Raw genomic sequence first — 27,715 nt, 5'->3', positions numbered from 1 at the left:
GGGGGTTAAGGCTGGGAGATGCTGTCTGGGCCGCGGGCTCGGGGCATACATCCGCCTGGATGCAATTGCGCGGTCTTCTCTCTCACGAGGCCACCCCTGTCTGTCATCAGCTCTTGGAGAGCCAAGGTTCACAGCGCGGGAGGGGAACGGGGTGATGAACGACACTACGGTTTCTCATAGGCTGACACCCAATAACCTGCTGAGAAGACCCTGATTCCAGACCCATCGGTATTTTCAGGACATGTATTTCGCAAAGCAGCAGCTGCTGAGGTTTCAGGCTGTCCTGACTTCAGGGACCCAGGTTCCCCAGAGCCAACGGCCTTCTCCTTTCACCTGCTGGTGATGGAGACCCACCAGCAGGACACAGCTCCACGCTCGCTGAGCAGCTGGAGCTGCAGACGACGCCAGGCACGGTTTACTCTCTCAGCGCGCTCCACGCACAGCAGCTTGTCATGTGCCAAAAGGAAAGTATTCTGGCACACCACCCTTTCCTAAGAGCCCTGGGGTGGGAGTCCAAGGCCAAGTCACAGGATGCATCCTTTCCCCGAGAGGAGCTCTCATAGGAACGGAATGGGCTGGATCCCCTCTTTCCTGTGAGCTCCGTGATGACTGCCCCACACCCGGGGCGCAGGCTGGAGCAGGGGCACCCCCAGACGGGGAGGAGCTGTGATCACCCCCATCTCTCCTCTCGTACTGGCGGGAAATCCCCACCAGCAGCTGTGTCTCAACCAAAATGAAAATGCAAGAAAGGAGGCCAAAAATGGTTGGAGAGCTCCTCAAGCTTGTCTCAAACAATGCAGTGCAAGTGTGTGGGTGGTCAGGAGACCCCAGGGGCTTTATACACCAAGGCGAACCCTGCAAGGAACATGGTGATGTGTTCTGTGCGAAGATTTCAGGCCAAACTCAACACACAGCAAAGGCATGGGGAGAACAGCACAGCGAAGGCTGCAGAGAGTGGTTGTAGAGTCTCCTGCTCAATACCGTACAGGAAATCGAGCCGCAAGCGTGCAGGTCTCCAGCTCACAGACCCTAACCAGCGTCTCTGGTGCCCCAGACCACAGGGCGAGGAGCCGCACTCAGGGCCCCGAGAGTGCATTTTCCTCATGAAGAGCTGTCATTTCACTTCCAAAGGCCAGAAGTGGCCCCGCAGGTTCTGTGGTAATTCTTTGCTGTCCTGCAGTTTGGTCTTTTTAATGATAGAACTGCATTTCAGGCCAAGCTAGGCATGAGCTAAAACCTATAGTTTTGCAAAGGGCTGGTAAAGCAGATAAATATCTGAAATGTTCTTGGCCTGAGGCAGGATACGACAATAAATGATTGTGAGATGTTTGAACACTCCACCTGCTTACTCCCGAAGTGGGCAATTCCAACATGGAAACAGGAATTACAAAATCACGCCTAGGGACTTCCCTGGTGGTATAGCGGATAAGAATCTACCTGCGAATGCAGGGAACAGAGTTCAGTCCCTGGTCTGGGCAGCTTCCACATGCCACGGGGCACCTAAGCCCATGCGCCACAAATACTGAGCCTGCATGCTGCCACCCCCGAAGCCCAGGCGTCTAGAGCCCGTGGTCACGATAAGAGAAGCCACCCCCACGAGAAGCCCGTGCGATGCAAGGCAGGGCGGCCCTGCTCGCCGCAACTAGAGAAAGCCTCGTGCAGCAGCGAAGAGCCAAATATGAATCCATAAATGTTGTTTAAAAAAAAGAATATCACACCTAGAAGCAGGTAAGTTGGCCTCCCACCCTGGTACTCCCACTAACAGATCATACTTTTTTCTTTGTTTGTTTTTAAGTGTATTACTCTCTTCTGTAAACTATTAGATAACAACATTCACACGCTGCCAGGTTGCTGGGAGAATTGTATGAGTTAATGTGTGGGAACATATCAAGTATTGTACACACTGAGGTCTATTTGTTGTTGTCAAAGTCCTCTTAGGAAAAAAAATACTTTAATAATCATAAAAAGGTAGTAGGGAAAGCCGCTCAGTTGAGTCATTTATGAAAAGTGAAAGTTGCTCAGTCGTGTCTGACTCTTTGCGACCCCAAGGACTATACAGTCCATGGAATTCTCCAGGCCAGAATACTGGAGTGGGTAGCCTTTCCCTTCTCCAGTGGATCTTCCCAACTCAGGGATCAAACCCAGGTCTCCTGTATTGCAGGAGGATTCTTTACCAGCTGAGCCACAAGAGAAGCTCCCAAGATGTAGTAGAATTGAGCACTCAGCTCAGTTCAGTTGCTCAGTCGTGTCCAATTCTGCGACCCCATGGACGCCAGGTTTCCCTGTCCATCACCAACTTCCAGAATTGAGCACTGCTGCTAAGTCACTTCAGTTGTGACCGACTCTGTGCGACCCCATAGATGGCAGCCCACCAGGCTCCCCAGTCCCTGGGATTATCCAGGCAAGAACACTGGAGTGGGTTGCCATTTCTTTCTCCAATGCATGAAAGTGAAAAGTGAAAGGGAAGTCACTCAGTCATGTCCGACCCTCAGCGACCCCATGGACTGCAGCCCACCAGGCTCCTCTGTCCATGGGATTTTCCAGGCAAGAGTACTGGAGTGGGTTAATAAACCTACATATCTAGTACAATTATAGCCAAAACTATAGAATTTTACTCTTTCTTCCAGGAAAGGCCTGTAAGCAAAATATTCATACTCTGTTCTCAGTGACAAGTTCAACCGTCAGTAGATGAGTTCAGAACCCAGAGGATATGTTCAAACATATTCCTAACCCCATGACGTGTCTGGATCTCTCCATTTAGCCTAGGGAAATCAGAAAGATATACTTCTGTGTTAAAAGCGCTTTCTCAAGACAAATTCCACGGGGAGCTCAAAGTTTTCTGATATTTCAGAGGAAAAGCTTGGATGCATATTCCACTCACTTTTTAGCAGTTCTTTAAGCACCTCCTGTGACTAAGGTACCCGATTAGATGCTGGGAGACACAGTCCTTACCCTCAAGTAGCCTCTGGTGTAATGAAAATAAATGAATACATACAGTACCGTCTAACTGCAGAGGTAGAACAGACACACCCTGGTTACACGGGCTTGCTTTAGTGCTGCCTGAGTGCGGGCACAGGGCCCTGCGACCCGGGTCCCTTTCTTCGGCTCAAAGGACTCCTTGCCTCGTCTGGTTATAAAGAGCCATGCTTCCATCTCCTTCAAGACAAAGGAAAACCACCTTGTGCATTTCTCTGTGAGCAGAGCGTGACTGGCGGGATCATTGCCCTCAAGCCTGTTCTAAAGTTATGACTTCACTTTTCATAGTTTGGGTAAGGGAGTGGGGGAAAGCGGCTCTTGGATTTCATTGTTTTTTGTTTTTTTTTTTAAGGAGTCAAACACTATTCAGATCAACTGGAAGTGAAGCCTGCACTGGGCCAAGCCACTCCCAGCATGGCTCTGCCTGAACCTAATCCTGACCTGCAGTCCACCCCCGTCAGGCCCCCCCAGGCTGCCGGGTGCTGGGAATTCCTGCTGGTGCGCCCGGCACGCAGGACTCAGGGGAGAGGAGACCAGACTCGTTTTTTCTTGTTGGTTAAGCCAAAGCTTCATGTTTTATTGTTAGTGTAATTATTTTAGTTGTCTGCTGCTCTAGCGGAATATCTAGTACCAAGGGTACAGCTGGCCTATAAGGCACCGTCATGTGAATCCCCAGAAAAGTCCTCTTTGCACAGGTCATTTAAAAAGGCACCCCCTGTGGGCGGATGGAGCCCCCAGGCCCGGTGGCCTGAGCTCTGGTGACCCCGGCCCCATCCAGCCCTCCTTGGCTTTGTGCAGTGTGCAGACTGAACAACAGAGAGGCAGCCAGCTTGGGTTCTGTATTGTAGGCTCTAGAGAGAACCATCACTTCTGTATTAAAACAACACTCATGTACATCAACTATATTTCAATTTAAAGAATGCTGAATGTTTAAATGCTCTCTTTACTGTGGGATTATCTTTTTCTTTTTTCGGTATACTTTTCTTTATAAAATTCCCAAAGACGTATTATTAAAAATGTATCTTAAAAACTTACCAAAGTAGAACTTACCTTGAAAATCCTAATGTTAGTTTTGATTTCATGTTTTGCTTTTCCCCGTGGTTTTCATTCCCAGATTTTAAAGGATAAGTGTTAACATTTCTTTATCTGAATCTTCTTCCTATCCTTGCCGCATCCCATAAAATTCCTGGGAAAGAGAATCAGGTTTACATCATCAAAGAGATTTTAAAGGATGCCTCCTTTGCTCCATGACTGTTTTGAAAGAAGAAACCAAGTTCTGACACAGCGGCCTAGAGAAATATCCCCATGAGGTTCTTCTGGTGGATGGGTTTCCCAGGTGGCTCAGTGGTGAAGAATCTGCCTGCCAATGCAGGAGATGTGGGTTCGATCCCTGGGTCAGGAAGATCCCCTGGAGAAGGGTATGGAAACCCACTCCAGTATTTTTGCCTGGGAAATCCCATGGACAGAGGAGCCCCACAGGCTACAGTTCACGGGGTCACAAACAGCTGGACAAAAACAAGAAGGAACTCGAACAGGCACTACTGCGACCAGGGGAGTGAACCCAAATGCCAAGTGTCTATTGCATTAGGGAATAGTTGCTGTGTACCCAAAGTGTTCCTTAGGGCTGTTTCATAATTCCTGGAGACTCTACCAGTGAGCCATGAAACTCAGAGAGAGACCAGAGAGTTGCAGAACAGACTATGTTAAGAAGCCAGCTTCTCAGGGGTAATTACAGGATGCTTCATAAGGGTGAAAGCAATTCTCTAAGCTCCTCGCTGCGGGTGGGGTGGGGAATTGGTGAAATTCAGGCGCAGCGCCGTCGGGTGGGGTCTGACCTACCAGGACGCGTTGCCTGTACAACAGGCGGTGAATAAGCTTTTGTTGAACTTCTGGGGCGGGGCGGCTTTCACGGGCCTTCAGCTGTGACAGCTGACCCGCCCAGGACTCTTGTCTCTTTAGGGGAGAAACGTTTTCAGGGAGCGCAGAGCAGCTGGGGAGGGGTAGGGGCGGGCTGGCAAGAACCAAGGACAGTTCTGCAGGCCGGGGCTCCTGCCCACTCTATGTAAACCACTGCCGCTGGACGTCGAAGCTTGCTCCCCAAAGGCCGCCGCAAATACACATACATGCAGACTTAGATACACATTCGGGGAACACTTTATTCTCCACTGGGTAAGGGAATCGTTTAGAGAGTGCGGTGCTTTTTCACCCCAGGAAAGGCGGTCCTGGAGTTCTGGGCAGCCTTTCCGGGCGGCCCTGGGATTCAGGAGCTGCCTGGAAAGGGTGGGCGGGGGTCTCCACGATGTTCGCAGACTGTCCTGGACTCCCGATTCGGAACCTCACCCCAGAGAGTGCTCGGAGGAGACCCAAGTAGAGGGAACGGAGAAGTCTAGTAGAGAGGTAAAAGTGGGTGCAGCCACAGCAACCAGGGGTCTAAGCGGTGGGGGAATCCGTAAAAAGACAGAACAGTCGCCCGTGTGGACAGAGGAGCCGGGGGTCTAAACCCGGGAGAGCATGAATTCTGCTCAAGAAGGGACCGGTCTTCTTGGGGAAAAGGTGCAAAGTAAGAAAAAGTGGAAATGGTGGCAGGGTGCGGCGCGGAGCAGGGCGCGCGGACACCCCGTGGCCCCCTGGTGCTCGGGCCAGCGCGGCTTGTGCCGGCGGGACTCTCCAACCCACCCACCCCCATGACGGGCCGGGCGCCGGCCCCCCGGCGGCCTCCCCTCCCTCCCCTCGCGCTGCCTCTCCCCCGCGCCCCCTCCCCCGCCGGGCGGTGGAGCCGCGGAGCCCGGACGCGAGCGCGGGGCGCAGGCGGCGCGGGGCGGGCGCGGCGGGCGGGCCATGGCGCGGGCGCGGGCGCGGGCGGCGGGCGCGCGGGGCCGGCCTGGGCGCTGCGGGCTGGGCGGGCGGTGCGGGCGCCGCGCGCTGCTGGCCTGCGCCGCGTGGACCGCGGGCTGGGTGCTGGCGGCCGCGCTGCTGCTCCGCGCGCACCCGGGCGTCCCCTCCGAGCGCTGCACCGACGAGAAGAGCCGGCGCATCCTGGCCGCGCTGGTAGGTGCCGCGGCCGCACTGCCCCGCGCCGCGCGCCCCGGGGCCGGGGTGGGACGCCCTCTGAGGGTCCTGGGAGCCGGGGACTCGGGCGCGGCCGTGGATCCACTGGGAGGGGAATCGGACACCGAGCGTGGAATGCCCGACGCGCCCCACCCGGTCTCCAGCCCCGGACTCTGTCCGGGAGTCCTCTGAGCGCCTGGGGGGACGTCTTCCCCTCTGTCGCCCAACTGGTCCTTTGTCCAAAGATGCTCTTCCTGCCCGACTGTTCTCCCGCCGGCCCCAAGACTCCGCTCCTAAGCAAGTTTACCCGTCCGCTCCCAGCCTTCCGACTCGGACTGCGGCGCTTGGGTCGGGCGGGGACCACGCCTCTGCCCCTGGGGTCTCGGTTCTCTCGCTCAGCTGCCGTTCTGTGATTCCGACCTGGGCTGCACCTCGCCGAGTCCCCTGCAGACGGCCAGTGGGGCCCCTTTCTCCGAGCGCCCCAGAGCCAAGGCTCTCCCCAGCGCGATCTGCGGGACCCAAGGCAGAGCGCGGTCCGGCGAGCGGGAGCGCGAAGGCGGCGGCTCGGACCCCCGTAGACCTCGGTGTTGGGGTCCTGCCTGCCGTCTAAGAGGTGAGGGCGGGGGCGCCCTTTTAGACGAGATCCGCAATTAGGGAGAGAAAGAAACGCCCCCAGTGGCGGGCCGCAGCACTCACCGGGCCCCAGTTGCGCTCTTGGTTGATTCCAAACGTTGGCTCCTCCTTGGTCTCTCTGTTTGGTTGGGAAGATAAGCGTATTAGGAGACTTGGATAAAACTGCGAATCCCTAGAAGGAAAGCCATAAAAGGTGAAGGTAACGGGCAACTATTGTTGTATTGATTGATTATTCACTTCCCAGAACAGTGACCATCTAAGTATCTGGTGGGAAAAGGGATCTATTTTCTAAGAAATTTTCAAGAAACACATGGGAAGCTTCCAGCCCAGTTGTGTACATATGGGTGAGCCTTTGGGGACTGTAGGATTTCAGAACGTGGTAGCATAAAGGCTTTGAAGTAATTTTTAAATTTTATTTTATTTATGGTTGTTCCAGGCCTTAGTTGGGGCATGCAGGATTGTTTTTCTTTCTTTTAGAAAACAGCAGCAGCTATATTTCAGGAAATAACCACCTGCTATGCAGGATCTTTGGTTGCTTGGCAGATGAACTCCTAGTTGAGGCTTGTGGGATATAATTCCCTGACCAGGGATCAAACCCAGGTCCCCTGCATTGGGAGTGCAGCGTCTTAGCCGCTGGACCACCAGGGAAGTCCTGAAGTAAATGACGTTTTAAAAGTGAAATTGTAAAAACTAAAGAAATGAGGTGAAATGGGCAGGCTGAACCGAATCATTTTCCCTGATTGAGTCTGACGTGTCCTCATGAATGGATCATCTCACGTTGGTGAGAGGTGAGATACTCGCTGATTCCCTCCATCCTACCTATCAATAATCTATCATCTATCAAATTATCTGTTCACCTATACACTGGCATTCTATCAAGTTTTCTTTAAGTTACAAGAGCCCATTAGTTTTCTCAGTAACTCATCTAAAAATTCCTTTCACTGGTAAAGATTTTTTCCCCCTCCTTTTTGGGGAGACAGATTGACTAATTACAGTAAAAAATTAATAGTCTAGCCAGGATGGAACACTCATTTACAAAAACAATATAGCAGTCTTTTTATGTTAAAATAAAAAGCAAACACTCTTTTCATTTCTTTATGTTTGGTTAAGTGACAGAAGGCCTAATGGAAATTAAATAGCCTACTATAATTTAGTAATCACTAATCATAACTTTCCCAGCATTTCAGCTCATAAATTAAAACCAATTCTGTTTGGAGGCTGAACCAGTGTATCTCCCATGGCAGCCAGATGGGTCTTTTTTATTCCCAAGAGGTGGGTAAGGAGAGGGTAACAGGTAGGAAGGCCAGAGGGTCCCAAGTGGTAGGAGGAAATAAAATGCAAGTGGCAGACGTTTTTTTCCCTTCTCTGTTGAAGAAACCCATTCTACCTAACACTAACCTTTTATTTTCTTTTCTCAAACTTTGGGCTGATAATGGCTCAACAAACCATTATTCATGTCAATTGTTTTAAGGCCAGGGGTCAAGCCTCGCCTCTGACCCCAGATGGAAATCCTCTCCTCCGGAGGTCATGAACACATGGCTTGCAGCAACAAGCTCTCATCTCTGCCTCTGAAGGCTGGCAATCTTTCCAGCTGCCAAAAAAACAAATTGAAGTAGCATGTCTGGCTGTCTGATTAAAGTTCACCTGCCCTGCTCTCAAATCAGGGGCCTGATTTGAGGGGCGCCCCACCGGGAGGCCTCCTTTGAGGCTGCTGTTCTCAGGGTCCAACTTGCTCTCTCCCCTCTCCATCCTAGGTTTGCTGAGCGGAGCACCGAAGTTCCCTTTTGCCCAGCATGCTGGGATTTGAACAGGACCCCGCTTTCCACGTTGTAGACTCCGCCGGGCCCTGGCTGCCACGCAGAGGCGGGCGTTGTGGCACCGTGCTCTCCCAGGACTGAATTGAGCCTCTGTCTCTCTGTTCTCCCAGCCCTTTCAATTCGCCCTGCCTGCCTTTTATCCTTCATAATAAACTGGCTGTTATTTTTCTCACGACCCTCCAGACTCTCATTAGCTTTCACTCTGAGTCCCAGGACACCAAAGGAATGGCTGCGGCTGAGCCAGTGGGAGCCCCCTTTTCTGGGGCAGAGCCAAGGGCCTTGTGAACCCCTGAGCAGTTCCTGAGCCGTCCGGCCAGGCAGGTGGCAGGCTGGAGGCTGTGGATGAAGCTGAGGGGCTAAGGCCCCTAGGTGCTTGTGCCCCTGAGCTGCACCCCATCTCTGGAGGGGGGCCCCCACACACCACTCTCAAGAGGGAGTTTTGGAAGAGCCAACTGGAGTGCTTCCAGAGCTGATCTTGGGTCCTCCAGCTTTGGAATTTTCTAGGCAGAGGGCAGCCCTCCTTTTTACTGCAGCTTTTCAGCACATCGCATAATCAAAACATCTCTGTGAGGTTTCTAGAGCCCCGCTTTCCCAGGGAACTGTGTCAGGAGGCTGTGCCGGAGCATTGGGTCTGACCATTGATAGGCCTGGCTTCTGGTTCTCCAGGCGGAACACTTCCTGGGGCGGTGGGGATGTGAGCAGTGGGAGCCGCGGATGCTCACAAGGGCCAGGCTCCGCGCTCAGTCCTTTCACATGTAATATTTTGTCTAATCTCAACCCCTGGGAGCCAAGTGCTTTTATTCCCCCATTTCACAGATGGTGAAATCGAGCCCCAGAGAGGTGAAGTAACTTGTCCCGAATCACACAGTGACTGTGCCGTGGAGCCAGCACGTGACTCTGATAGTAGAGACACGGTGACACCATTGGCTTCTCCAGCACTGAAAACCCTAAGGAACAGCTGGGCCTGGGCTTCCCCAGCGGCTCAGTGGCAAAGAGTCTGCCTGTCAATGCAGGAGAGCTGGGTTTGATCCCTGGGTTGGGAATGATCCCCTGGAGAAGGGAATGGCAACCCACTCCAGTATTCTTGCCTGGAGAATCCCATGCAGAGAGGAGCCTGGCGGGTTATAGTCCATGGGGTCACAGAAGAGATGGACACTACATAGCAGCCAAGCAGCAACAACAACCCTCCCGCAGCATGTCACTTTCAAAGCATCTCAAAAAGGTTCCCACAGACTCTGTTATTCAGAAGGTTTTATGTCCCTTTCGGCTAGTTAGGTCTTGATGTGCTTTCATTTAGTTGCCTGCATGTGGGATTTCTTTTCAACAGGACTGGCTTATCTGTCTTTGCTCTGATAAAAACCCTGGCCCAGCGGGACTGCCGCATCCAGGGCACTCACCGAGAAAGATTGTATCGCAGGGACTGAGCCTGCTTCACTGAGCACTCTGGCCATGTCTGTAATGTCTGTCTTCTAAGCTGTCCAGGGGTCAAGAGGGGTTGCAGAATGGTCTGGCTAATTGCACAGCGTAACCGTTCCGCTGGGGAAATCCACTGTGAGATATGAATGCTGCTAACCACATAGGAACTCAATGCTCCTGAAAAACAAAAAAGCAAACACACAAAAGAAAACCCAGCCCTAAGGCGTGACCTCTGATACCCTGTCACCGGTTTCTCAGACTAGAGAGGACAGGTTTTGTTTTTGCCTGAGAACCGTGATACAAGCTGGAGAGATTCTGCTGCTGCTGCTGCTGCTGCTGCGTTGCTTCAGTCGTGTCCGACTCTGTGCGACCCCACAGACGGCAGCCCACCAGGCTCCTCCGTCCCTGGGATTCTCCAGGCAAGAACAGTATCCACCACCAAAACAACGCTTCCTACAAGAACCGGGGCTGCTAGGAGTGTGCATTCTCACAGTTGCACACAATCTGTAAGAAATACGGGCTTCCCTGGCAGTTCAGATAGTAAAGAATCTTCCTGCAACCTAGGACACCCAGGTTTGATCCCTGGGTCAGGAAGATCCCCTGGAGAAGGGAATGGCTACCATCTCCAGTATTCTTACCTAGAGAATTCCATGAACAGAGGAGCCTGGCAGGCTACAGTCCATGGGGCCACAAAGAGTTGGACACGACTGAGTGACTAACACTATAAGAAATACGAATTCATTGTTTCATTAATTTTTTAAAAAATGCCAGTTAAGTACAATGAGACTTTATTAACTTGTTTTTTTCCCAGCTTATCTTAAAATCTGATACCTGCAGATTGTGTGCACACACATTTCGGTACAGAAGTGTACCTGTTCAAGCTGGTTCTTAGGAACTCCATCTATTCAGAGGAAAGTGATTTTTTTTTTTAATGGAGTCAAAGTATATAAAATACTTCTGTTGAGTTAAAAAATTAGCTATCTCAGTACGGCATGCTGCTAAGAAAATAATTTCTCTTGTTTCTAATATGATGACCACTTTTAGTTAGCCTGTAAACTTGTAATCTGTAAGTTTACTGTTTTTTAAGTGCTGAGTGCAGTCTTTCTCTGGGTTTAGTAAGCACAGGCATGCATCCTGATGCTACAGACTCACTGAACACTGGTAACCACATGGGCCACAGAAGAGATGAATCTTACATTCTGTTTCTGAACAGCAGGGACTGATGTGCCCAAAGCACTTCATCATAAAGGAGGAAGACACAGAGCTGCTCTGTGCTAACCACCTCATGTACACTTTGCTTCAGTGTAGACTCTCTCCTACGACAAATGAGGGGGAAACCCAGTTCATCACCTCTAGTAGCCGGCGGACCTGGCAGGGTTCTTGGCACCCAGCCCAGCCTCTTCCCTTCCTGATTCAGAGCATCCCCCAGGCATCTGGGAGGCAGGCTTATACCTCAACGTGCTGATCTTCAGAAAACCAGCCAAAATTAATGTAGCCCTCCACAAATCAGTAGCTGTTATCATTGTTCAGCCGCTCAGTTGCATTCGACTCTTTGCCACCCCATGGACTGCAGCACGCCAGGCCTCCCTGCCCTTTACCATCTCCCGGAGTTTACTCAAGCTCTTGTCCTTTGAGTCGGTGATGCCATGATCACCAGTAGACAACATGCCACATTTCCTGCAACGCTTGTGTGGAATTGCCTTCTAAATGTGCAGGCGTGAATCTCATATAGATTCGATTTGAATTCAGTTTCATGGACGCGGTACAGTTTTGTAGAAAACACAGTGCTGTGGGGAGCCGGTGGTGGGGATGGCATAGAGACTCAGGGGGTGGGGGGCTTACTGGATGGAACCCGGGTGGAGGCGGGGAAGGACTCCGAGTGGCAGGTGAGGCAGCCTCCTGGGGAAGGCGGAGCTGACCCTTGCGGGGGGAGGCATTTTGTCCGCTGTGGCCTCTTGGCAGGACACACACTGGCACTTGCTCTAACCTTGCCCAACTGTCTGGTACTCTGAACACACGAGCGACTTTGCATGTCTGGGCCCCCACGGAGGTGCTTCCCTGAGCTCTCCCTCCTCGTGCGCTAGGCAGACTTGCAGCTCACCTTTCAACACTGGGCTCAGGTGCGTCCCCCCAGAAAGATGCATCCCCGGCCTCCTGCCTTCTAATGACCAGGGCCAGAAAGGGCAGGGGGGAGCCTTTCATGCGAACTGCCAGGGCCTCGCACCTGTGACCTTGGTTGACCTTCACAGGTCTCCCGTGACGCAGCGTCATCCTCCCAACATTACAGACTTGGAAATGAGCCACGTGCCAGCCCCAGGTACAGCCTGGAGGCAAACCCGGTCTGCCCCAGAGCCGAGCCTGGCCTCCTTCCTTTTGTGCTTCACCCTGCTGTCATTCGGGAGTCCTGGAGGCAGTGACCTCACTGTGACTCCTGAGCCTGGGTCTGTCACCGGATCGTGGCCCAGCTCATACACAGCACTGCTAACTGGAGGGTGACCAGCGGCGGCTGAAGCAGCTTGCCCATGGCCACTCCCCGCCACGGGTATCTCTTGCGGGCAGTGACAATTTTGTTCGCAGTTCCAGATACAGAGAGTGAAGGCCCCAGTGGTCACACCTGACCTTCCGGGCTTCCACTCGCGGCGCTGTGGCTGGGCCAGGCCACATGTGTCTCCTCCCCCAGGTCCCGCCCCCCTGCAGGGTTCTGACGGTCAGGACCCACCTCCTGCGCAACTCGGTTCTATCACCCACTTTTCTTTCTTTTTCACAGTTCTACTCTGTCCCTCGTAGAAAAGCACCTTTGATGACACTACAACTTTGATGACACCCTAAAGATGACTATGGGATTGCTTTAAGCCATTTTGGAGCTACTCAAAGGGGATGGGGGCCTTATAAGACAATCGAGAAAAAAAATGTTGCCTTTTCTTATCAGGCTTATTACAGAGGTATGAAACTGTAAACACAAGATAAAGTAGGAAAGAGCTGCAACGAGTAACATGAACACCCCGTATTATTTCTGTCGTTCACGTCTTTCTACTCCTGAGACTCTCCATCGTTTAAACCTTTCATCCCCACTTTGCATGCATTCTCAGTCACATCAGTCGTGTCCAACGCTTTGCGACCCTATGGACTATAGCCTGTAAGGCTCCTCTGTCTATGGGCCTTTCCAGGCAAGAATACTTGAGTGGGTTGCCATGCCCTCCTCCAGGGGGTCTTCCTGACCCAGAGATTGACCCTGTCTCCTGCATCTTCGGCATCCCAGGCAGATTCTTTACCACTGAGCCACCAGGGCAGCTCCATCCCCACCTTCCCTCTAAGATTATCCTGAAAGGGCGAAGAGGAGCTGGAATGGGTGGGTGCTTTCCTGCAAGGCACTGCAATATGGAAGCGATTCCAAACAGAGAGAGTCTGCCACTCACAGGGTCCTGATCCTCAGCTGCTCCTCTCAGGACCCCAAACCTGGAAAGAGGGACCAGGATGAAGAGTAAAAGGAAGGCATTTGACCAAAGTTGTGTTACATTAAATTGCAAGATGAACACTGCATTAAGCATATTTAGAACAGTTTCGTGGGTGTTTATGAATACAGCTGCATCACGGCTGTTGGTGTTCCAAAGACAAAAAGCCGGCAAACAGGGTGGCGTTGTTCCCAAGCTCCAGGATCAGGACTCCATCACTTGCACCTTTGAGTTCGGCAAGTGTGACACCCCCGCCGCCTAATACAGTGTTTGGAGATCTAATGCCGGGCAAAGGAGCACCAGCATGCAGAAGTGCCCCCAGCAGGAAGCTGGGGGTCAGGTCAGACAGCGTGGCTTGGGCCTTTTGGACTGTTGTCCAGTTACTGCCTGAAAGGGTCCCTAAAATCTAGATACTTGTTTTAAGAACCAGGAGTGTAGCTTTTTAATAAACATTTTGGTCATATGAACAGTTCTCTGAGAGTAGTTATAAAGATCCACCATCCCTTGGCCAACGCTCTGCAGCCAGGCCTGTTTTGGAATTCATATTGTTTGGGGTGTTAGATTAATATGCAGAATATATATTTATACCTTCTGGTGAACGTGAGGATATGCCAGTAATTAAACAGATCCAACTAAATAATTCTGTAGCAAAGTGTATGCAAAGTCACATGTCAAATACATTCAGACTATAGGTAGCCTCATCTTCTGGGTCGGATTTGACACTCCATGAGAGTGAATGAGTCATGAAAAACTTGTTTTCAGGGTCTTTTGGACTTTGGGATTGTTCACATATCCAGGCATGATTGGAGGTGCATTATCTGACTTGAAGGATCTGTTATAATCCATTGGGTTAATAAAGCCAAGCAGCACAGAACAACCAGAAAGTCTGACCCGCCTTTGCCCATGTGGAAGGAAGATGCATTGTGGGAACAGGTGGGCTCAGAAAATATGCTCAATCCCTCATAAAAGTGGGTCCAGAGGTTTAGGTTTTCTTAAAAAGATAAGAGAACAGAGTCACACGTTCCCCTTTGAACCAGTTTCACAGCAGTGTCTCCTTCTCCTCTACTAGGTCTGAAGGGCAGGGCCTGGATGGACCATCTTCTTAGGAGAGGTGTTTACAGTGTGGTGGGATTGGGGGGTCACCACTTCCCCTCTGCGGGGCAGGAGGGCCTGTGAGCCCCAAAGCTTAGGAGAAACTCCCCTCCTGAGGGCCCCTGAGTGCCTTCCTCACCACCACCAGGAATCCAACACCCTCTGCTTGCAGAACTCACCCCGCGGGCTGATCTTCTGAAGGCGCCACGGCCTCCGCGCAGGCCTGCGGACCCTGCCAGCCTCCAGGCCTGTTCTAAGTCCTGCTTCCTGCAACAGGCGCTGTTGAGCGGTCCCAGCTGAGGGGTCGTTCCTGAGGTCACTCTCAGGGCTGGCTGTGCTGTTCTTGGCACGGGGCAATTAAAAGCTCTCCAGGTGACCCCTATGTGAGCCCAAGAACTGAGAACCACTGGCCTGGCTCCGTCCTTCCACTGACAGTCCAGGACACCGAGCCGAGAGGCAGACGGCCTTTGCCAGCATCACCCAGCTCAGCAGGAAGGATGGGGCAGGGGCGGGTCAGTGGGAGGCACCTGCTTCCTAAGACCTGGTCCTGGGCCTGATGGAGAAAATAACAAACATGAGATTCTATCACAAACCTTTCACTTCATAATTCCTCTCTGCCCCGAGTAGCCCTGTGGTCCGCATGCCTGAGGGTTCTCTCCAGGACTGTCAGGAGCATCCTGGCATGGGGTCCAGCCTCCGCGGGGTGACCCGTATCCCTTCCTTCCAGTGCCAGGACTACCGGGGCGGCGCGCTGGGCGGAGACCTGTGCGAGGACCTGTGCGAGGCGGGGCAGCTGCGGTACCGGCGCTGCCTGTACTACGAGCGCGGGAAGAAGGTGCTGCAAGCCGACTGGCGCGGCCTGCCCGTGGTCCTCAAGTCCAAGGAGGAGGCCTTCTCCAGCTTCCCGCCGCTCGGCCTCCTAGACGGGCAGCATGAGGCCGGCGGCCAGGACTTGCCGGAGGCTGAGCTGCTGGTGCTGGCGGCCGGGGAGGCCCGGAGCGCGCTGGGCCTGGAGCCGGCCGAGGGCGGCCTGGGCCGGCTGGAGCTGGTGCGGCGGGGCCCCCGGCGGCGGGGCCAGCTGGCCAGCCTGTGGGCGCTGCTGCAGCAGGAGGAGTTCGTGCTGCTCAGCCTGCTCCGCGGCCGCAGCCCGCACGCCCCGCCCGTGCTGGGCTCCTGCGGCCACTTCTACGCCGTGGAGCACCTGGCAGCCGGCAGCCCCGGCCACCGCGCCCTCTTCCCGCTTAGGCCGGACGGCGGGCGCCGCGGCCAGGCGCGCGCGGTCAGCGGCGTGGCGCTCAGCTTCCTGGACATGGTCCGCCACTTCGACCACGACTTCGCCCACCGCCTGCACCTCTGCGACGTCAAGCCCGAGAACTTCGCCATCCGGAGCGACTTCACGGTGAGGGGCGGCTGGGGGCGGCTGGGGGGTCCGCGGGGGGCGGACTTCGGTCCGAGGGATGGGGATCCTAGGCCAGAGGGATCTGAAGCCCCCGGGAAACCCTGCGGCGTGATGCCACCTTCTGGCCTGGACAGCTCCGACCTGCCGGACCTTTGGGGGTGGGAACCAGCGCATTTAAAGGAGGAAGGTGCCTGGCACCCGGGAAGGGAATAGTAAGGCAAGCTGCCACAGCAGGGGCTCAGTGCGTCTTCCTCCACTGCCGCCCTGGTTTCTCCCAAGCAGCGTAGCCCCTTCCTTCTTGGGGCTAATGCTGCTTCAGGCGGTGAAGAATCCGACTACAATGCGGGAGACCCAGGTTCGATCCCTGAGTCGGGAAAATCCCCGGGACAAGGAAATGGCAACCCAGTCCAGTGTTCTCGCCTGGGAAATCCCATGGACAGAGGAGCCTGGAGTCCATGGGGTCGCAAAAGAATCGGACACGACTGAGCAACTGCACTTTGAGGAGATGAGAGAAGGCCGGCCTTTCGGGGATTGGGGACAAAGGTCCAGGGGGCGGAGAAACCGGTTTCCAGCCGCGCACACTCCATCACCACAGGCCACGGTCTCTAGTTCTTTCTTCTGGAGAGGTTCTAGTCTGTTCCCCTTCCCTGAGTAAGACTTCTTCCAGAGGGACAGCTGATTGTTTGCTGCTTTATGCAAGAGAAGATTCGACCCCCGGTGGACACGGCAGCCTCCATGCTGCTCTGCAAGTGGCAGGTGAATTTTATGTCCCACTCCAGGCTGTGCAGTTTAGGCACAAAGTCGTGTCCGACTCTTTTGCAACCTCGTGGACTGTAGCCATCCAGGCTCCTGTGTCCATGGGATTTCCCAGGCAAAAAATACTGGAGTGGGCTGCCATGCTCTTCTCCAGGGCATCTTCCCAAGTCAGGAATCGAACCTGAGTCTCCTGCATTGGCAGACGGATTCTTTACCGCTGAGCCAGCAGGGACGCCCCCACTCCAGGCAGTGCAGGTGTGCAAAGAATTAACCAAGGTGTGGAAGCAGCAGGAAGACTCAGACTCTGGGGGTGGGATGTAGCCATCTGGGTTTGGAAGCCAAGCCCTCCAGGTGATTACTGATGTGCTCAATGTGAGAACTAGTGAGCTAGGGGTCAAGGAGATGGGTCCCCCTTTGGCCCATGTTGCAGTGTTGCCCAGGTGGATGGAGGGTGTGTCTCCCAGGTAACCTGTAAGAACGATGACCCGCAGTCATTCACTTTTTTCAGGTCCTCCCTTGCAGGTCTTGAGAATTTGTCCAATGGTTGCAAATGAACTAGGAACCCCTCTTTACTTCTTGCTCTCAAACTGCTGCCAGAAAGCATGCTTTTCAAACAGATTTCCTACTCTAGAGGCACAGTCTTAAGTAGAGAAGGAAATAATTCTCACCAGTCCTTTCCAGTCTGATTCTAGGGTGGAGTCTGATGATGATGCAAGTTAGGTAATTTTGTGCAGGAAGAACTTTAAGATTCATCCTGATGTGATCTAAGAAGCCTCGCACAGGTTTTTCTGCTCATTTTGTTACTATTCTTATTGTAGGTGCATAGAGTTATGCTTCCAATAGCTGTAATCCATTCTACGATTACACTAAAAATTAGAAAATAAATCTGGCTCTTGTTGGGAAATGAGATGGAATCAGCTGGAAGAGAGAAGTATCAGAGAGTGGAAATTTCACCAGGGTCCCGGAGGAAGCTGAGGAGATGACCAGGGATTATCAAAAGAAGAGAAGGGTCTTGCAGCTCCAAAAATAAATTATGAAAGACAGTAGACTCATTATTGGTAAAGAATCTGCCTGCAGTGCAGGAGACCCCTGGAGAAGGAAGTGACATCCCACTCTAGTATTCTTGCCTGGGGAATTCCATGGACAGAGGAGCCTAGAGGGATGCAGTCCATGGGGTCACAAAAAGTCGGACACAACTTAGTGACTAAACCACCACTGATATATTTTTAGTGTATTAACCAGGATAAATAATGAAACGAGCTATTCTTTTGGCTAAGGAGATAGAGAAAATCAATTAAAATGATAATTTCTGTTGCAGTGCCAGAATTAGTAATTAGGCAAAGCTCTCAAATAGGGAAAAGTTCCCTGTTCATTTTTTCCCTTATTCTCCACATATCTTGAAATAAATTATTTTCCCTCCTCTGTTTTACTGAATAATCCCCACGAAACTTTACTGCCTTCTGGCATCAATCTTGAAGGAAGAACAGAAGCAACAAGCTGGGAATATGCCTTCTGACTTTGCATAGATTTGAGGAGAAAATGAACCCTTTTTTGAGATGCTACCAAAGGGAGAAAGCTGGTATGTTGAGGCTGACCTGTGAAGGCTTGTGAAATGCCACAGACTCCATCAAACTCATCCAGTCTTCTAATAGCTCTTTAATACCTTGAAGCTATACATTGCCTGATTTGGGCAGAGTCCAGGTTTTCTCAGGTTTGAGCTCATCTTTTTGTTTTTTTCCTAATTCAGGTGGTGGAGGAAAATCTGCATAATTTAGACGTTCTTTTTTCTGGTTTTGAAGCCTTTTGGGTTGAAGCCAGGAAGATAAATCTGAAATTGCAGGGGTTCACCACATTTTCATGCTGATAGTGGGACTTAGTTTTTGATGCTGTTGCATCTGGGACCACAGGTATTGATCCTAATTCGACCACTTTGGCCCTGCCACTTGCCCCTGTCAGTTGGAAACCAGTCAACTCAATAACAGGCCATAGATAGACAAGGTCCTTTTTGCCCACCTCATTCTCCCCATCACACCCTCGACCTGCCCCTTGAATGTAGTTTTTGTTTGTTGCTTATATTCATAGGAATAAGTGACCTGTGTCTCGTAGCTTTTATATTCCTGAGCCTTGAGTGTCAGAAGCCAAAGTGGTAAAGCAGTGGAGGGGGAAGTCAATTCATTTGTAAGAACTTTCAGAGATTCAACATTAAGATCTGAGAAAACTTTCAAAGCTGCAGAGGGATCCTGGTCCCACGTTCCCGACTCTCAGTGACCACAGCGGTCCTTCTGCAGTTAAAGCCTTGCAGTCCGGCCTGTGTCAGCGGCCGTGCGTCCCCAGCACGGCCCGGCCCTCCTCCCTGTGGCCAGAACCCCGCGACCCCCGTCCTCCTGATAGCCATGTGCTGTTTAACTCGCAGGTGGTGGCTATCGATGTGGACATGGCTTTTTTCGAACCTAAAATGAGGGAAATTCTCGAGCAGAACTGCACAAGGGATGAAGACTGCAATTTCTTTGATTGTTTTTCAAAGTGTGATCTGCGAGCGCACAGGTGTGGGGCCCAGAGAGCCAACAGCAACCTGCAGGTAAGCGGGCCATCCTTTTGAGGGGGGTGCCCTGTCCTCTGGGGGGGCCGTCCTCTTGAGGGGGCCTTGTCCTCTCTGGGGGTGCCCGTCCTCTCAGGGGGGACCATGTCCTCTCGGGGGGGCCCTGTCCTCTCTGGGGGCCCTGTCCTCTCTGGGGGAACCTTGTCCTCTGGGGGACCCTGTCCTCTAGGGGGTCACCCTATCCTCTCTGAGGGAGCCTGTCCTCTCTGGGGGTGGGGACCGTGTTCTCTCCAGTGGCCCCTGTCCCTCTTGGGGGGGCCCTGTCCTCTCTGGGGGGCCGTCCTCTCGGGGGTGCCCTGTCCTCTCTGGGGGGGCATCCTCTCGGGGGGCCCTGTTCTCTCTGGGGGGCCCTGTCCTCTCTGGGGTGGCCCGTCCTCTCAGGGGGGACCTTGTCCTCTGGGGGACCCTGTCCCTGGGGGGGCCTTGTCCTCTCTGGGGGGACCTTGTCCTCTGGGGGACCCTGTCCTCTGGGGGGGACCCTGTCCTCTGGGGGTTACCCTATCCTCTCTGAGGTATCCTGTCCTCTCTGGGGGAGGGGACCGTGTTCTCTCTGGTGGCCCCGTCCCTCTTGGGGGGGCCCATGTCTCTCTGCAGGGAGGGCCCCTGTCTCCTCGGGTCCTCTGCCCCCCACTCCATGGCTCCTGCTGATGTACCTGGAGGTCGTCACCCTCTCCCCACCACCTGGGTTCAGTGCGTCCAGTGAGGGCAGGATAGGGGAGATGGGGATCATTTATTCTTTGTTGGTGCTCCCAGCACAGCCATTACTGGGTCCCCCACAACCATGGGGGTGTCTGTTCTCTCTGGGCCTAATTTCTACATCTACACACACATACACACACACACACAAAATGAGCACTTTTTATATCAAACTAAACTCCAGATGGCTCAGATACTTACACCTAAAAAATGAGACCCTAAATGTTCCAGAAAAAACTAGGAAAACTGAAGATACCCTAGAGTTCGGAAGGCCTTTCTAAGCACAGAACAAAGCTCAGAGGCTCTAAGACGAACAACTGACACATTTAACCATCTTACAAAAATCACCATGGCAAAAGTAAAACAAAATTACAAAAAATATGAGAAATTTAAAAGTTAAATGAGAAAACTGGCAAACTGTCTGTAACTGCTCTCACTGATGAGACTAGAGGACAGAGGTGGCCTTTACCCCCAGCTGCAGAGATTCAGTGTCCCCCAGGATCATCCTTGGCCCACCAGACATTCTCCACTGTGGTTACCCCACATCCCAGGATCAGTCTAGTGACTGGTCAGAGGGGGAGGGGAGAAATGCAAAACCCAGCCCCTTTGGCCTCTATAAGGCTCTATAAGGAACAACTCTATAGGTTATCCCAGCATCAGAAGTTCACCTTCTCCCTCAGTTTCATGGAAAGATGGTTCCTGAGAACGCCCCTCAATAAATCCCTGCATGCAAACCTCCATCTTACAGTCTGCTCCGAAGGAAACCAACCTAAGCAAGGGGACCAGTGTCCTTAATATGTAAAGAGCATTTACAAATCAATATGAAAAGGCCAACAACCTAACAGAAATGTGGGCAAAGTATATCAACTTGACCAGTCACTGGAAAGGAAGAACAAATACTTTCAACCTGACTGATAAGAAGAGCGATACAAATCAAATAATTTTTCAATTGACAAAAATAAAAGACAACACACATTGTTGAGGGTGTTCTTAGTGTATGTTGCTGTGAGAGTGTAACTTGGTGCAATTTTTATGGGGTCAATCTGGTAATATCAGTCAGAACAAAAATGTGCATACCTCTTGGCCCATAAATTTCATTTCCGGAAGTTTTAGGCATATTCAAAATGAAAATGACATCTGAAGGATATGTATTGCAGCATTTTTCATAATAGCAAAAGTTTGTGAGCAACCTAAATTTCTATCAGCAGGGAACAAGCTAAATAATTTATGACATGCATCTGAGGTACAGTCATTAAAACAAATGGAATAGCCTTATAGTGATTTGGAAGGTCTCTCTGATATTTGGTTAAATGGAAGCTATAGAACAGTGTGTGTGATGCACTCCCATCCATGTAAAGGAAAAGGAAAAGCAAATGCATGAAACAATAACTCACCAGAAGGACATTCAAGGGAGTGGGTACCTCTCAGAGCTGAGTGTCTGGTTTTTAGGAGTTGGATGGAGCTTAAGATTAAAGCCTAATTGGTGGGACATTTTCAATGTTTGCACCTGAAGATGCAGTATCAATTCAAAAGAGAAATAAGAACATTTGTTTTTAAATAGAATCCTCATCCTTGCAGGGATTAGTAAATGAAAGTCAAAATTATTTGTCTCCCATGAAACAGTAGATCTATAAAATTGAGGCATTTGTTAAATGAGTCTAATATAAAGTGTGATGTAGAAAAATAGAGCAGAATATTAATTATGCATGAATTGTGCTCCATCCAACAGGGAGAAAACCAGGAAGGCTGTAAAACAGCAAAACAGCATGTTTAAATTGAGAATTTAAAGAGATCTTCAGCCCAAGTAAATTTCATACCCAAGGAGAATTAAAGACTATGAGAGACTTCACTTTTACTTCTCCTAAAATAAAACATCTTAAAGGCTTCTTGGGCTTCCTGGGTCAGGAAGATCCCCTGGGGAAGGGATAGGCTACCCACTCCAGTATTCATGGGCTTCCCTGGTGGCTCAGATGGTAAAGAATCCACCTGAAATACAGGAAACCTGGCTTTGATCCCTGGGCTGGGAAGATTCTCTGGAAGAGGGCATAGCAATCCATTCCAGTATTCTTGCCTGGAGAATCCCCACAGACAGAGGAGCCTGACAAGCTACAGCCCAAGGGGTTGAAAAGAGTCTGGATATGACCAAGTGACTAAGCAGAGCACAGCACACAAAGGCTCCTTAAAAGAACCTGCAGCCTCTCCCTTCCAATATACCTTTTTCCCAGGGAGCCGGAAAGTACTATCGCATTCATATACCCCTCGTCACCAGCGTGTCCTGTGGCCTTGGGGACCACCTGCCAGGTGGTGATGACTGTCACTGTCATCAGCCTTGAATGAGAAAGAGGCCTGTGACCGCAGGGCTGGCAGCCTGGAGCCGCCCAGGGCCTACTCCTTAAGTTCCCAGCTCTGACTTCCTGCTGCAAGCTCCTTGATGGTCTCTGAGCATCACCTGCAGCTTCCCCCGCGACATCCCCGCCCCTGCGGGGCAGCCTTCTAGTCTCCAGTGGCCCTGCGCGGCTGGGGTCCCAGGAGAGGTCCCCGGGGGGGACAGGTGGGGGAGGGACAGGTGGGGGCGGGACTCCCCCCACCCCCAAGCCCTGAGCTGACCATCGCCCTCTCTCCCCCAGGTGGTCTGCGACAAGATATTCCGCCACTGGTTCTCCTCGCCCCGCGGCAGCTCCGCGGTGTCGGGCCCACTGCGGAGGCAGCTGCGGGCGGCAGTGCAGGAGTGCGCGGCCCTCGGGGCCCAGGGCGCGCCTCGTGTGCTCGGGAGGTTGCGAAGCCTGCTCCAGGCTGCGCTGCGGGAGCTGCGGGACGGCGAGGAGCCGCGCCCCGGGGCGAGGAGACTTCCAGGCGGAGACCCTCACCGTGGGACCCCCCGCGCTGCTCAGAAGGCCCCAGCCAGCCTCAGCCATCACCCCTTCGAGTGACATGAGGGAAGGGTCTGGCACCGGGGTCTCCCCTGTGCAGGAGCAGGAGTGTCCACAGGGCCCTGCAGACCCCCAGTGCAACAGCGTGTACAGGAGTGTGTGCATGCATGTGCACAAGTGTGCGTGAGCACATGGCCTTGAGAGTTGTGCAGGTGTGTGGATGTGTGTGAGCAGGTGAGTGTGAGCAAGTGAGTGTCTGGGGCGTGTACTCCTCCGGGCCTGGAAGGTGCTGTCTCTGGCGGGTCCTGGAGCCTTGGGCCTCCCGAGCAGAGTCACCTTTGTTTTGGAATTGAAAACAATAAAATACACAAGTCTGGGAGCTGTAGTCTGTACTCTGAGCGTGTGGAAGCACAGTTTATTGTACTTTTCGTTTAGAGGAATGCATGGCTTTCCTGGATTGTAAAAGCGGGAGCACCTCTTATCTCAGTCCGTCCTCCCTCAGAGCAGGGCCTGCAGGCTCGCTGTGCTCGGGGGCAGGAGGGCCAGGTGAGACGAGGCCGCAGACCTAACGTCTGGCATCTGTGGGCAGAATTACTTCTGGTGGGCTCCCAACCACAGTGCTCTGCTGCAAGAGACCAAATGGGGGGAACCACGTCCCGGTCTCTCCCTGGTCGGGCAGCTGAAGCCAGGCCAGACGTCTGTCCATCCTGGGGAGACATAGTTCTAGTCTATGGGGAGACATATGGGGACTGTGAGAGCTCAGTAAACAACCACAGGCCACCCTCAAGATTAATCCAGAAAGACGCCAAGAGAGGACAAGGGATTCCGTTGAAGGTTTACAAATAGGAGACTAATTAATCTGAAGTTTTAAAAGATCACTGTTGTTTAGTCGCTAAGTCATGTCAACTCTTTGTGACCCCATGGACTGTAGCCGGCCAGGATCCTCTGTCCATGGGATTCTCCAGGCAAGAATACTGGAGTGGGTAGCCTTTTCCTTCTCCAGAGGACCTTCCCAACTCAGGGACTGAACCCAGGTCTCCTGCATTGCATGCAGATTCTTTACCAGCTGAGCCACAAGGGAAGCCCAAGAATACTGGAGGGGATAGCCTATCCCTTCTCTAGTGGATCTTCCTGACCCAGGAATAGAACCAGGGTCTCCTGCACTGCAGGCGGATTCTTCACCAACTGAGCCATCAGCGAAGCCCCCATTTATGGAAAGGGATATACTTACTGGATATTACAACTTCCTTGGTGACTGCCAGGTGGTTGGTCAGCACATTTCTGGAGAACAAGGAAACAGCACATTCAGAGAACTTTCTGGAGAAAAGCACCTTGAGAAACACTCTGCTCTTCATTTTTTATGTTGTTCCAAAGCAGCCTGTCATCTGGATAGGGTTTCACAAGAAGGGTGAATTTTCTCTTAACCACTTAAATTATTTTCTCTTTGGTCCCAGTTTTATTTTACCTCTGGATGTCAGGACATACAGATTGGCCTGAATGATATTAAGTATGCACTTATTGGAAGGCTCCCGAACTTGGAGCCAGAAGCCTGGGGCTAAGGGTCTGGTTCTCACGCTAACTAATTGTGTAACTTTAGACCAGGCAATTACCTCTGCCTCAGTTTTCTCACCTGCAACCTGTGATGTAAATGTTCCTTGGGAATCGAATGAGCTAGAGTAGTCCAGAGAACTAATGCACAGATGCAAACGTTCCCCTCCAAAATATGTGTGTTTTAATCCGCTTGAGCCATTTAAGTCAATCCCCTTCTGGCCCATGCTACTGAAGGGGGCTCCCCCAAGAGCAAGGACACAACAGAAGGGGATGGGGGCCCGTGGGGTCTCTGGAATGGCCCTTGGTGGCGCTGGCTGGAGCAGAGCTAGGAAAGGCTCATGAATATTCCATGATCAGCACAGAAAACATCTCTACTTATCACTAATTTTTAAACTCCCCAAAGTCAGGTTTTTCTCTCATCTTTTCATTTTACAACTGAAGAACCCTTTCTCTTGTGTCAAGAGTAAGGCCTGGTTCATAGAAGACATGCGGAAAAGTGTAGTGGTTCCGAGTACGATTCAATCTTTATTACAACTTCTATAAAAGGCACTCGTACTATAGCTAACAGGGCTTCCCAGGTGGCTCAGAGGTAAAGAATCTACCTGCAAAGCAGGAGACACAGGTTCAGTCCTTGGGTTGGGGAGATCCCCTGTAGGAGGGCATGGCAATGCACTCCAGTATTCTTGCCTGGAGAATCCCCATGGACAGAGGAGCCTGGAGGGCTACAGTACATGGGATCTCAAAGCTTTGAAGATGACTAAGCAACTAAACAACAACAAAAAGCTGTAGCTAATATGGAGAATTGACCCAGACAATCCTGGAGGGAAGAATGCTACTTGGACCCAGTCTGGCACAAAGAGGGGTCTGTCACAAACTCAGAGCTGGCAGAAATGTTGAAAGCATTGCCGTCATGGCAGCTCCCTCTGAAAAAGACTGGTTGACAGAAAACGGCGGAGCAGGGATCCTCCGTGGGTTGTCCCGGAAGCATCTGGAAGCATCTATGAAGTGAGAAGTTCCCGGGTGTGGAGTCAGAGTCTCTGGGGCTGAGGCTGCACTCCAAGAGCTGGAGGTCAGCATCTATGTCTGTAGTAGAGAAGGCCCTTACCACGTGGCTCCCGGGGGCCTTGGCTGGGGTGTGAGGCCTCCAGCTGGTCTTTCCTCAAGTAAGCGCCTCTGAGCTGCAGGGCATTGAGTCGGTTTGTCCATCAGGGATCATCTTTACATAAGAATGGCTGACGGAGCACTTCTGCATAGTAGACACCGAGGGACTTCTGTCCTCCCAACTTCTATTCCCTACAGAGTCAGCCATCATCAGCCCATTTATCAAACTTCCGACTGGTGGTCCAGGGATGTCTCTGCCCCAACCCTTCAGCCCACTGTCTTAGCAGAGAAAGTGCCACTCTGTCCCCATTTCGCTGGGAACTGCCCCCTCCTATGGCTCCTTGCGCAGAAGGCAATGGCACCCCACTCCAGTACTCTTGCCTGGAAAATCCCATGGACGGAGGAGCCTGGTAGGCTGAAGTCCATGGGGTTGCTAGGAGTCGGACACGACTGAGAAACTTCACTTTCACTTTTCACTTCCATGCATTAGAGAAGGAAACGGCAAGCCACTCCAGTGTTCTTGCCTGGAGAATCCCAGGGACGGGGGAGCCTGGTGGGCTGCCGTCTAGGGTTGCACAGAGTCGGACACGACTGAAGCGACTCAGCAGCAGCAGCAGCAATGGCTCCTTGCTGCTCCCTTCCACAGCCCTAAGAGAATGCCCTTAGCAAGAATGCCCAGGGCAAGAACAGAAGACATGCAGTCACCCACTCGGTGTGTGGCTGCTAGTGAGAAAGGTGCCCCCGACCCCACTGGGACGGTTCTAACTCGTTCACTCCTCTCACTCCGCCTTTGCTGCTAAAGTTTGAAAGAAATCTCCGGTCTGGTGCAGAGTCCAGAGCCCACTTACCAGGCGTCACATTTGAAAACACGTCTTAAGAAACTGCAGGACCATTGTCAGCGGCTCTGGAGGCCTTCCCTGGAGGCTCCTGCCCCTCTTCTCAGCAGGAGCGCGCTCCCTCCCTCGCATTCCTGAAGGCTGCAGGCCTCTGGACCTGGTTTCCCAGTGGCGATGATGAGACGGACCCCCACACCGCCTCACCTGTTTCTCTTCTGAGCAGGGCACCCCCGTGGGCGTTCTAGAACTATCTGCCTAGCTGGGGTGCGGGGGGAACCTGACTGGCTGGGATCCTCACCTTCCTTCTCACCGCGTCTTCTAGGCCCCGCGCTCTGTTTCGGAGCCTGGAAAGAGCAGGCGACGCTCCGTCATTTCGTTCCGCTTCCTATCACGTCATCACACCGCTTCCTATCGCGTCATCATACCACTTCCTATCGCGTCATCACACCGCTTCCCCGAGCCGGAGGCAGCGTATCATCCCAAGCCTTTTTTCTCCAGACTCTCAGCACTTCAAACCTTCATTCTTTGCCACTACGTTCCTTCTCCCTAATCACTTTTTCTTTTATCCTATCCAGCGTCTGACCGGCCTTTGAAGGCAGGGAGATGAAACTGGAGCGGTCTAACCAGGAGTCGTGTCTCTCTGAGAAAGCTACAAAATGAATGAATGCTTTTAATCAGTAATTTGAATTACTATTAAAATCTTCCTGCTTAACCTCTTCTCCTGCCACATCTTTAATTTTGCTCTTTCCTCTGAAAGTATTTGGCTGAACCCTCTGCAAACCGGGGTATTCCCAGGTGGCTCAGTGATCAAGAATCCACCCGCCAATGCAGGAGACGCAGGGAACGTGGGTTTGATCCCTGGGTTGGGAAGGTCCCTTGGAGGAGGAAATGGCCACCCACTCCAGTTTCTTGCCTGAAAAATTCCATGGACGGTGGAGCCTGGCGGGTTACAGTCTGTGGGGTGGGTAACAAAGAGCTGGACACGGCTGAGTGACTGAGCACGCACCTGCAAACTGGGACCCCAGGCCCTGTGGTGTCTCTGCTGTGCAGAAGCCAGGGTTGACCTGGGCACTGCCCAGTGAAGAGCGGCCTCTCTGAGGACGGTGGGGGCCGGGTCCCCTGGGGGACAGCACGCCCCCCACCTCCCGCCCCCAAGCACAGCTTCACAGAATCAGGGCACCAGGAGCAGCGGAGGGGCCTCCGATCCCTCTTTCTTGCTGGGCGTCCTGCTCTGAGGGTGTTAACACTGAAGGCTTTCAGTTCTAAGAAGGCAAACTACCAAGCTTTTATAAGCGATTCTGATTTATTGCGTTTCTTTCACACACGTTTTGTGGCGTTCTGTGCACCTGGGACCTCGCCTTGTACCCGCACGTTTTCCTACAAAGGGGCCGATTTCTCTAACAACACTCAAGACAGAGAGAGGCGCGGAGCAGGCAGGGACGTGTAGCTTGCACTTGACGGGTCAAGTCAGTG

General features: G+C 52.4%; 1 protein-coding gene, 1 long non-coding RNA gene and 1 other non-coding gene across 3 annotated transcripts; 2 read left to right on the top strand and 1 right to left on the bottom strand.

Annotated features, from left to right (window-relative positions):
• Positions 1 to 5,814: 5,814 nt before the first annotated feature.
• On the top strand, positions 5,815 to 23,146 carry DIPK1C (divergent protein kinase domain 1C). Its single transcript, XM_025273374.3, has 4 exons — positions 5,815 to 6,024; positions 15,162 to 15,833; positions 19,003 to 19,167; positions 22,512 to 23,146. The coding sequence occupies exons 1-4, from the start codon at positions 5,815 to 5,817 to the stop codon at positions 22,812 to 22,814; spliced, it is 1,350 nt and encodes a 449-aa protein (XP_025129159.3). The 3' UTR covers positions 22,815 to 23,146.
• LOC112581448 lies at positions 6,656 to 8,646 on the top strand. Its single transcript, XR_006547682.1, has 2 exons — positions 6,656 to 6,850; positions 8,412 to 8,646. It is a non-coding gene; the product is annotated as an uncharacterized LOC112581448 (long non-coding RNA).
• TRNAG-CCC lies at positions 7,233 to 7,305 on the bottom strand. Its single transcript has one exon. It is a non-coding gene; the product is annotated as a tRNA-Gly (tRNA).
• Positions 23,147 to 27,715: the final 4,569 nt, after the last annotated feature.

Source organism: Bubalus bubalis, chromosome 22 (assembly GCF_019923935.1).
Source record: "Bubalus bubalis isolate 160015118507 breed Murrah chromosome 22, NDDB_SH_1, whole genome shotgun sequence".
NCBI classification, from domain to species: Eukaryota; Metazoa; Chordata; class Mammalia; order Artiodactyla; family Bovidae; genus Bubalus; species Bubalus bubalis.
This window is presented reverse-complemented; position numbering and strand designations above follow the sequence as displayed.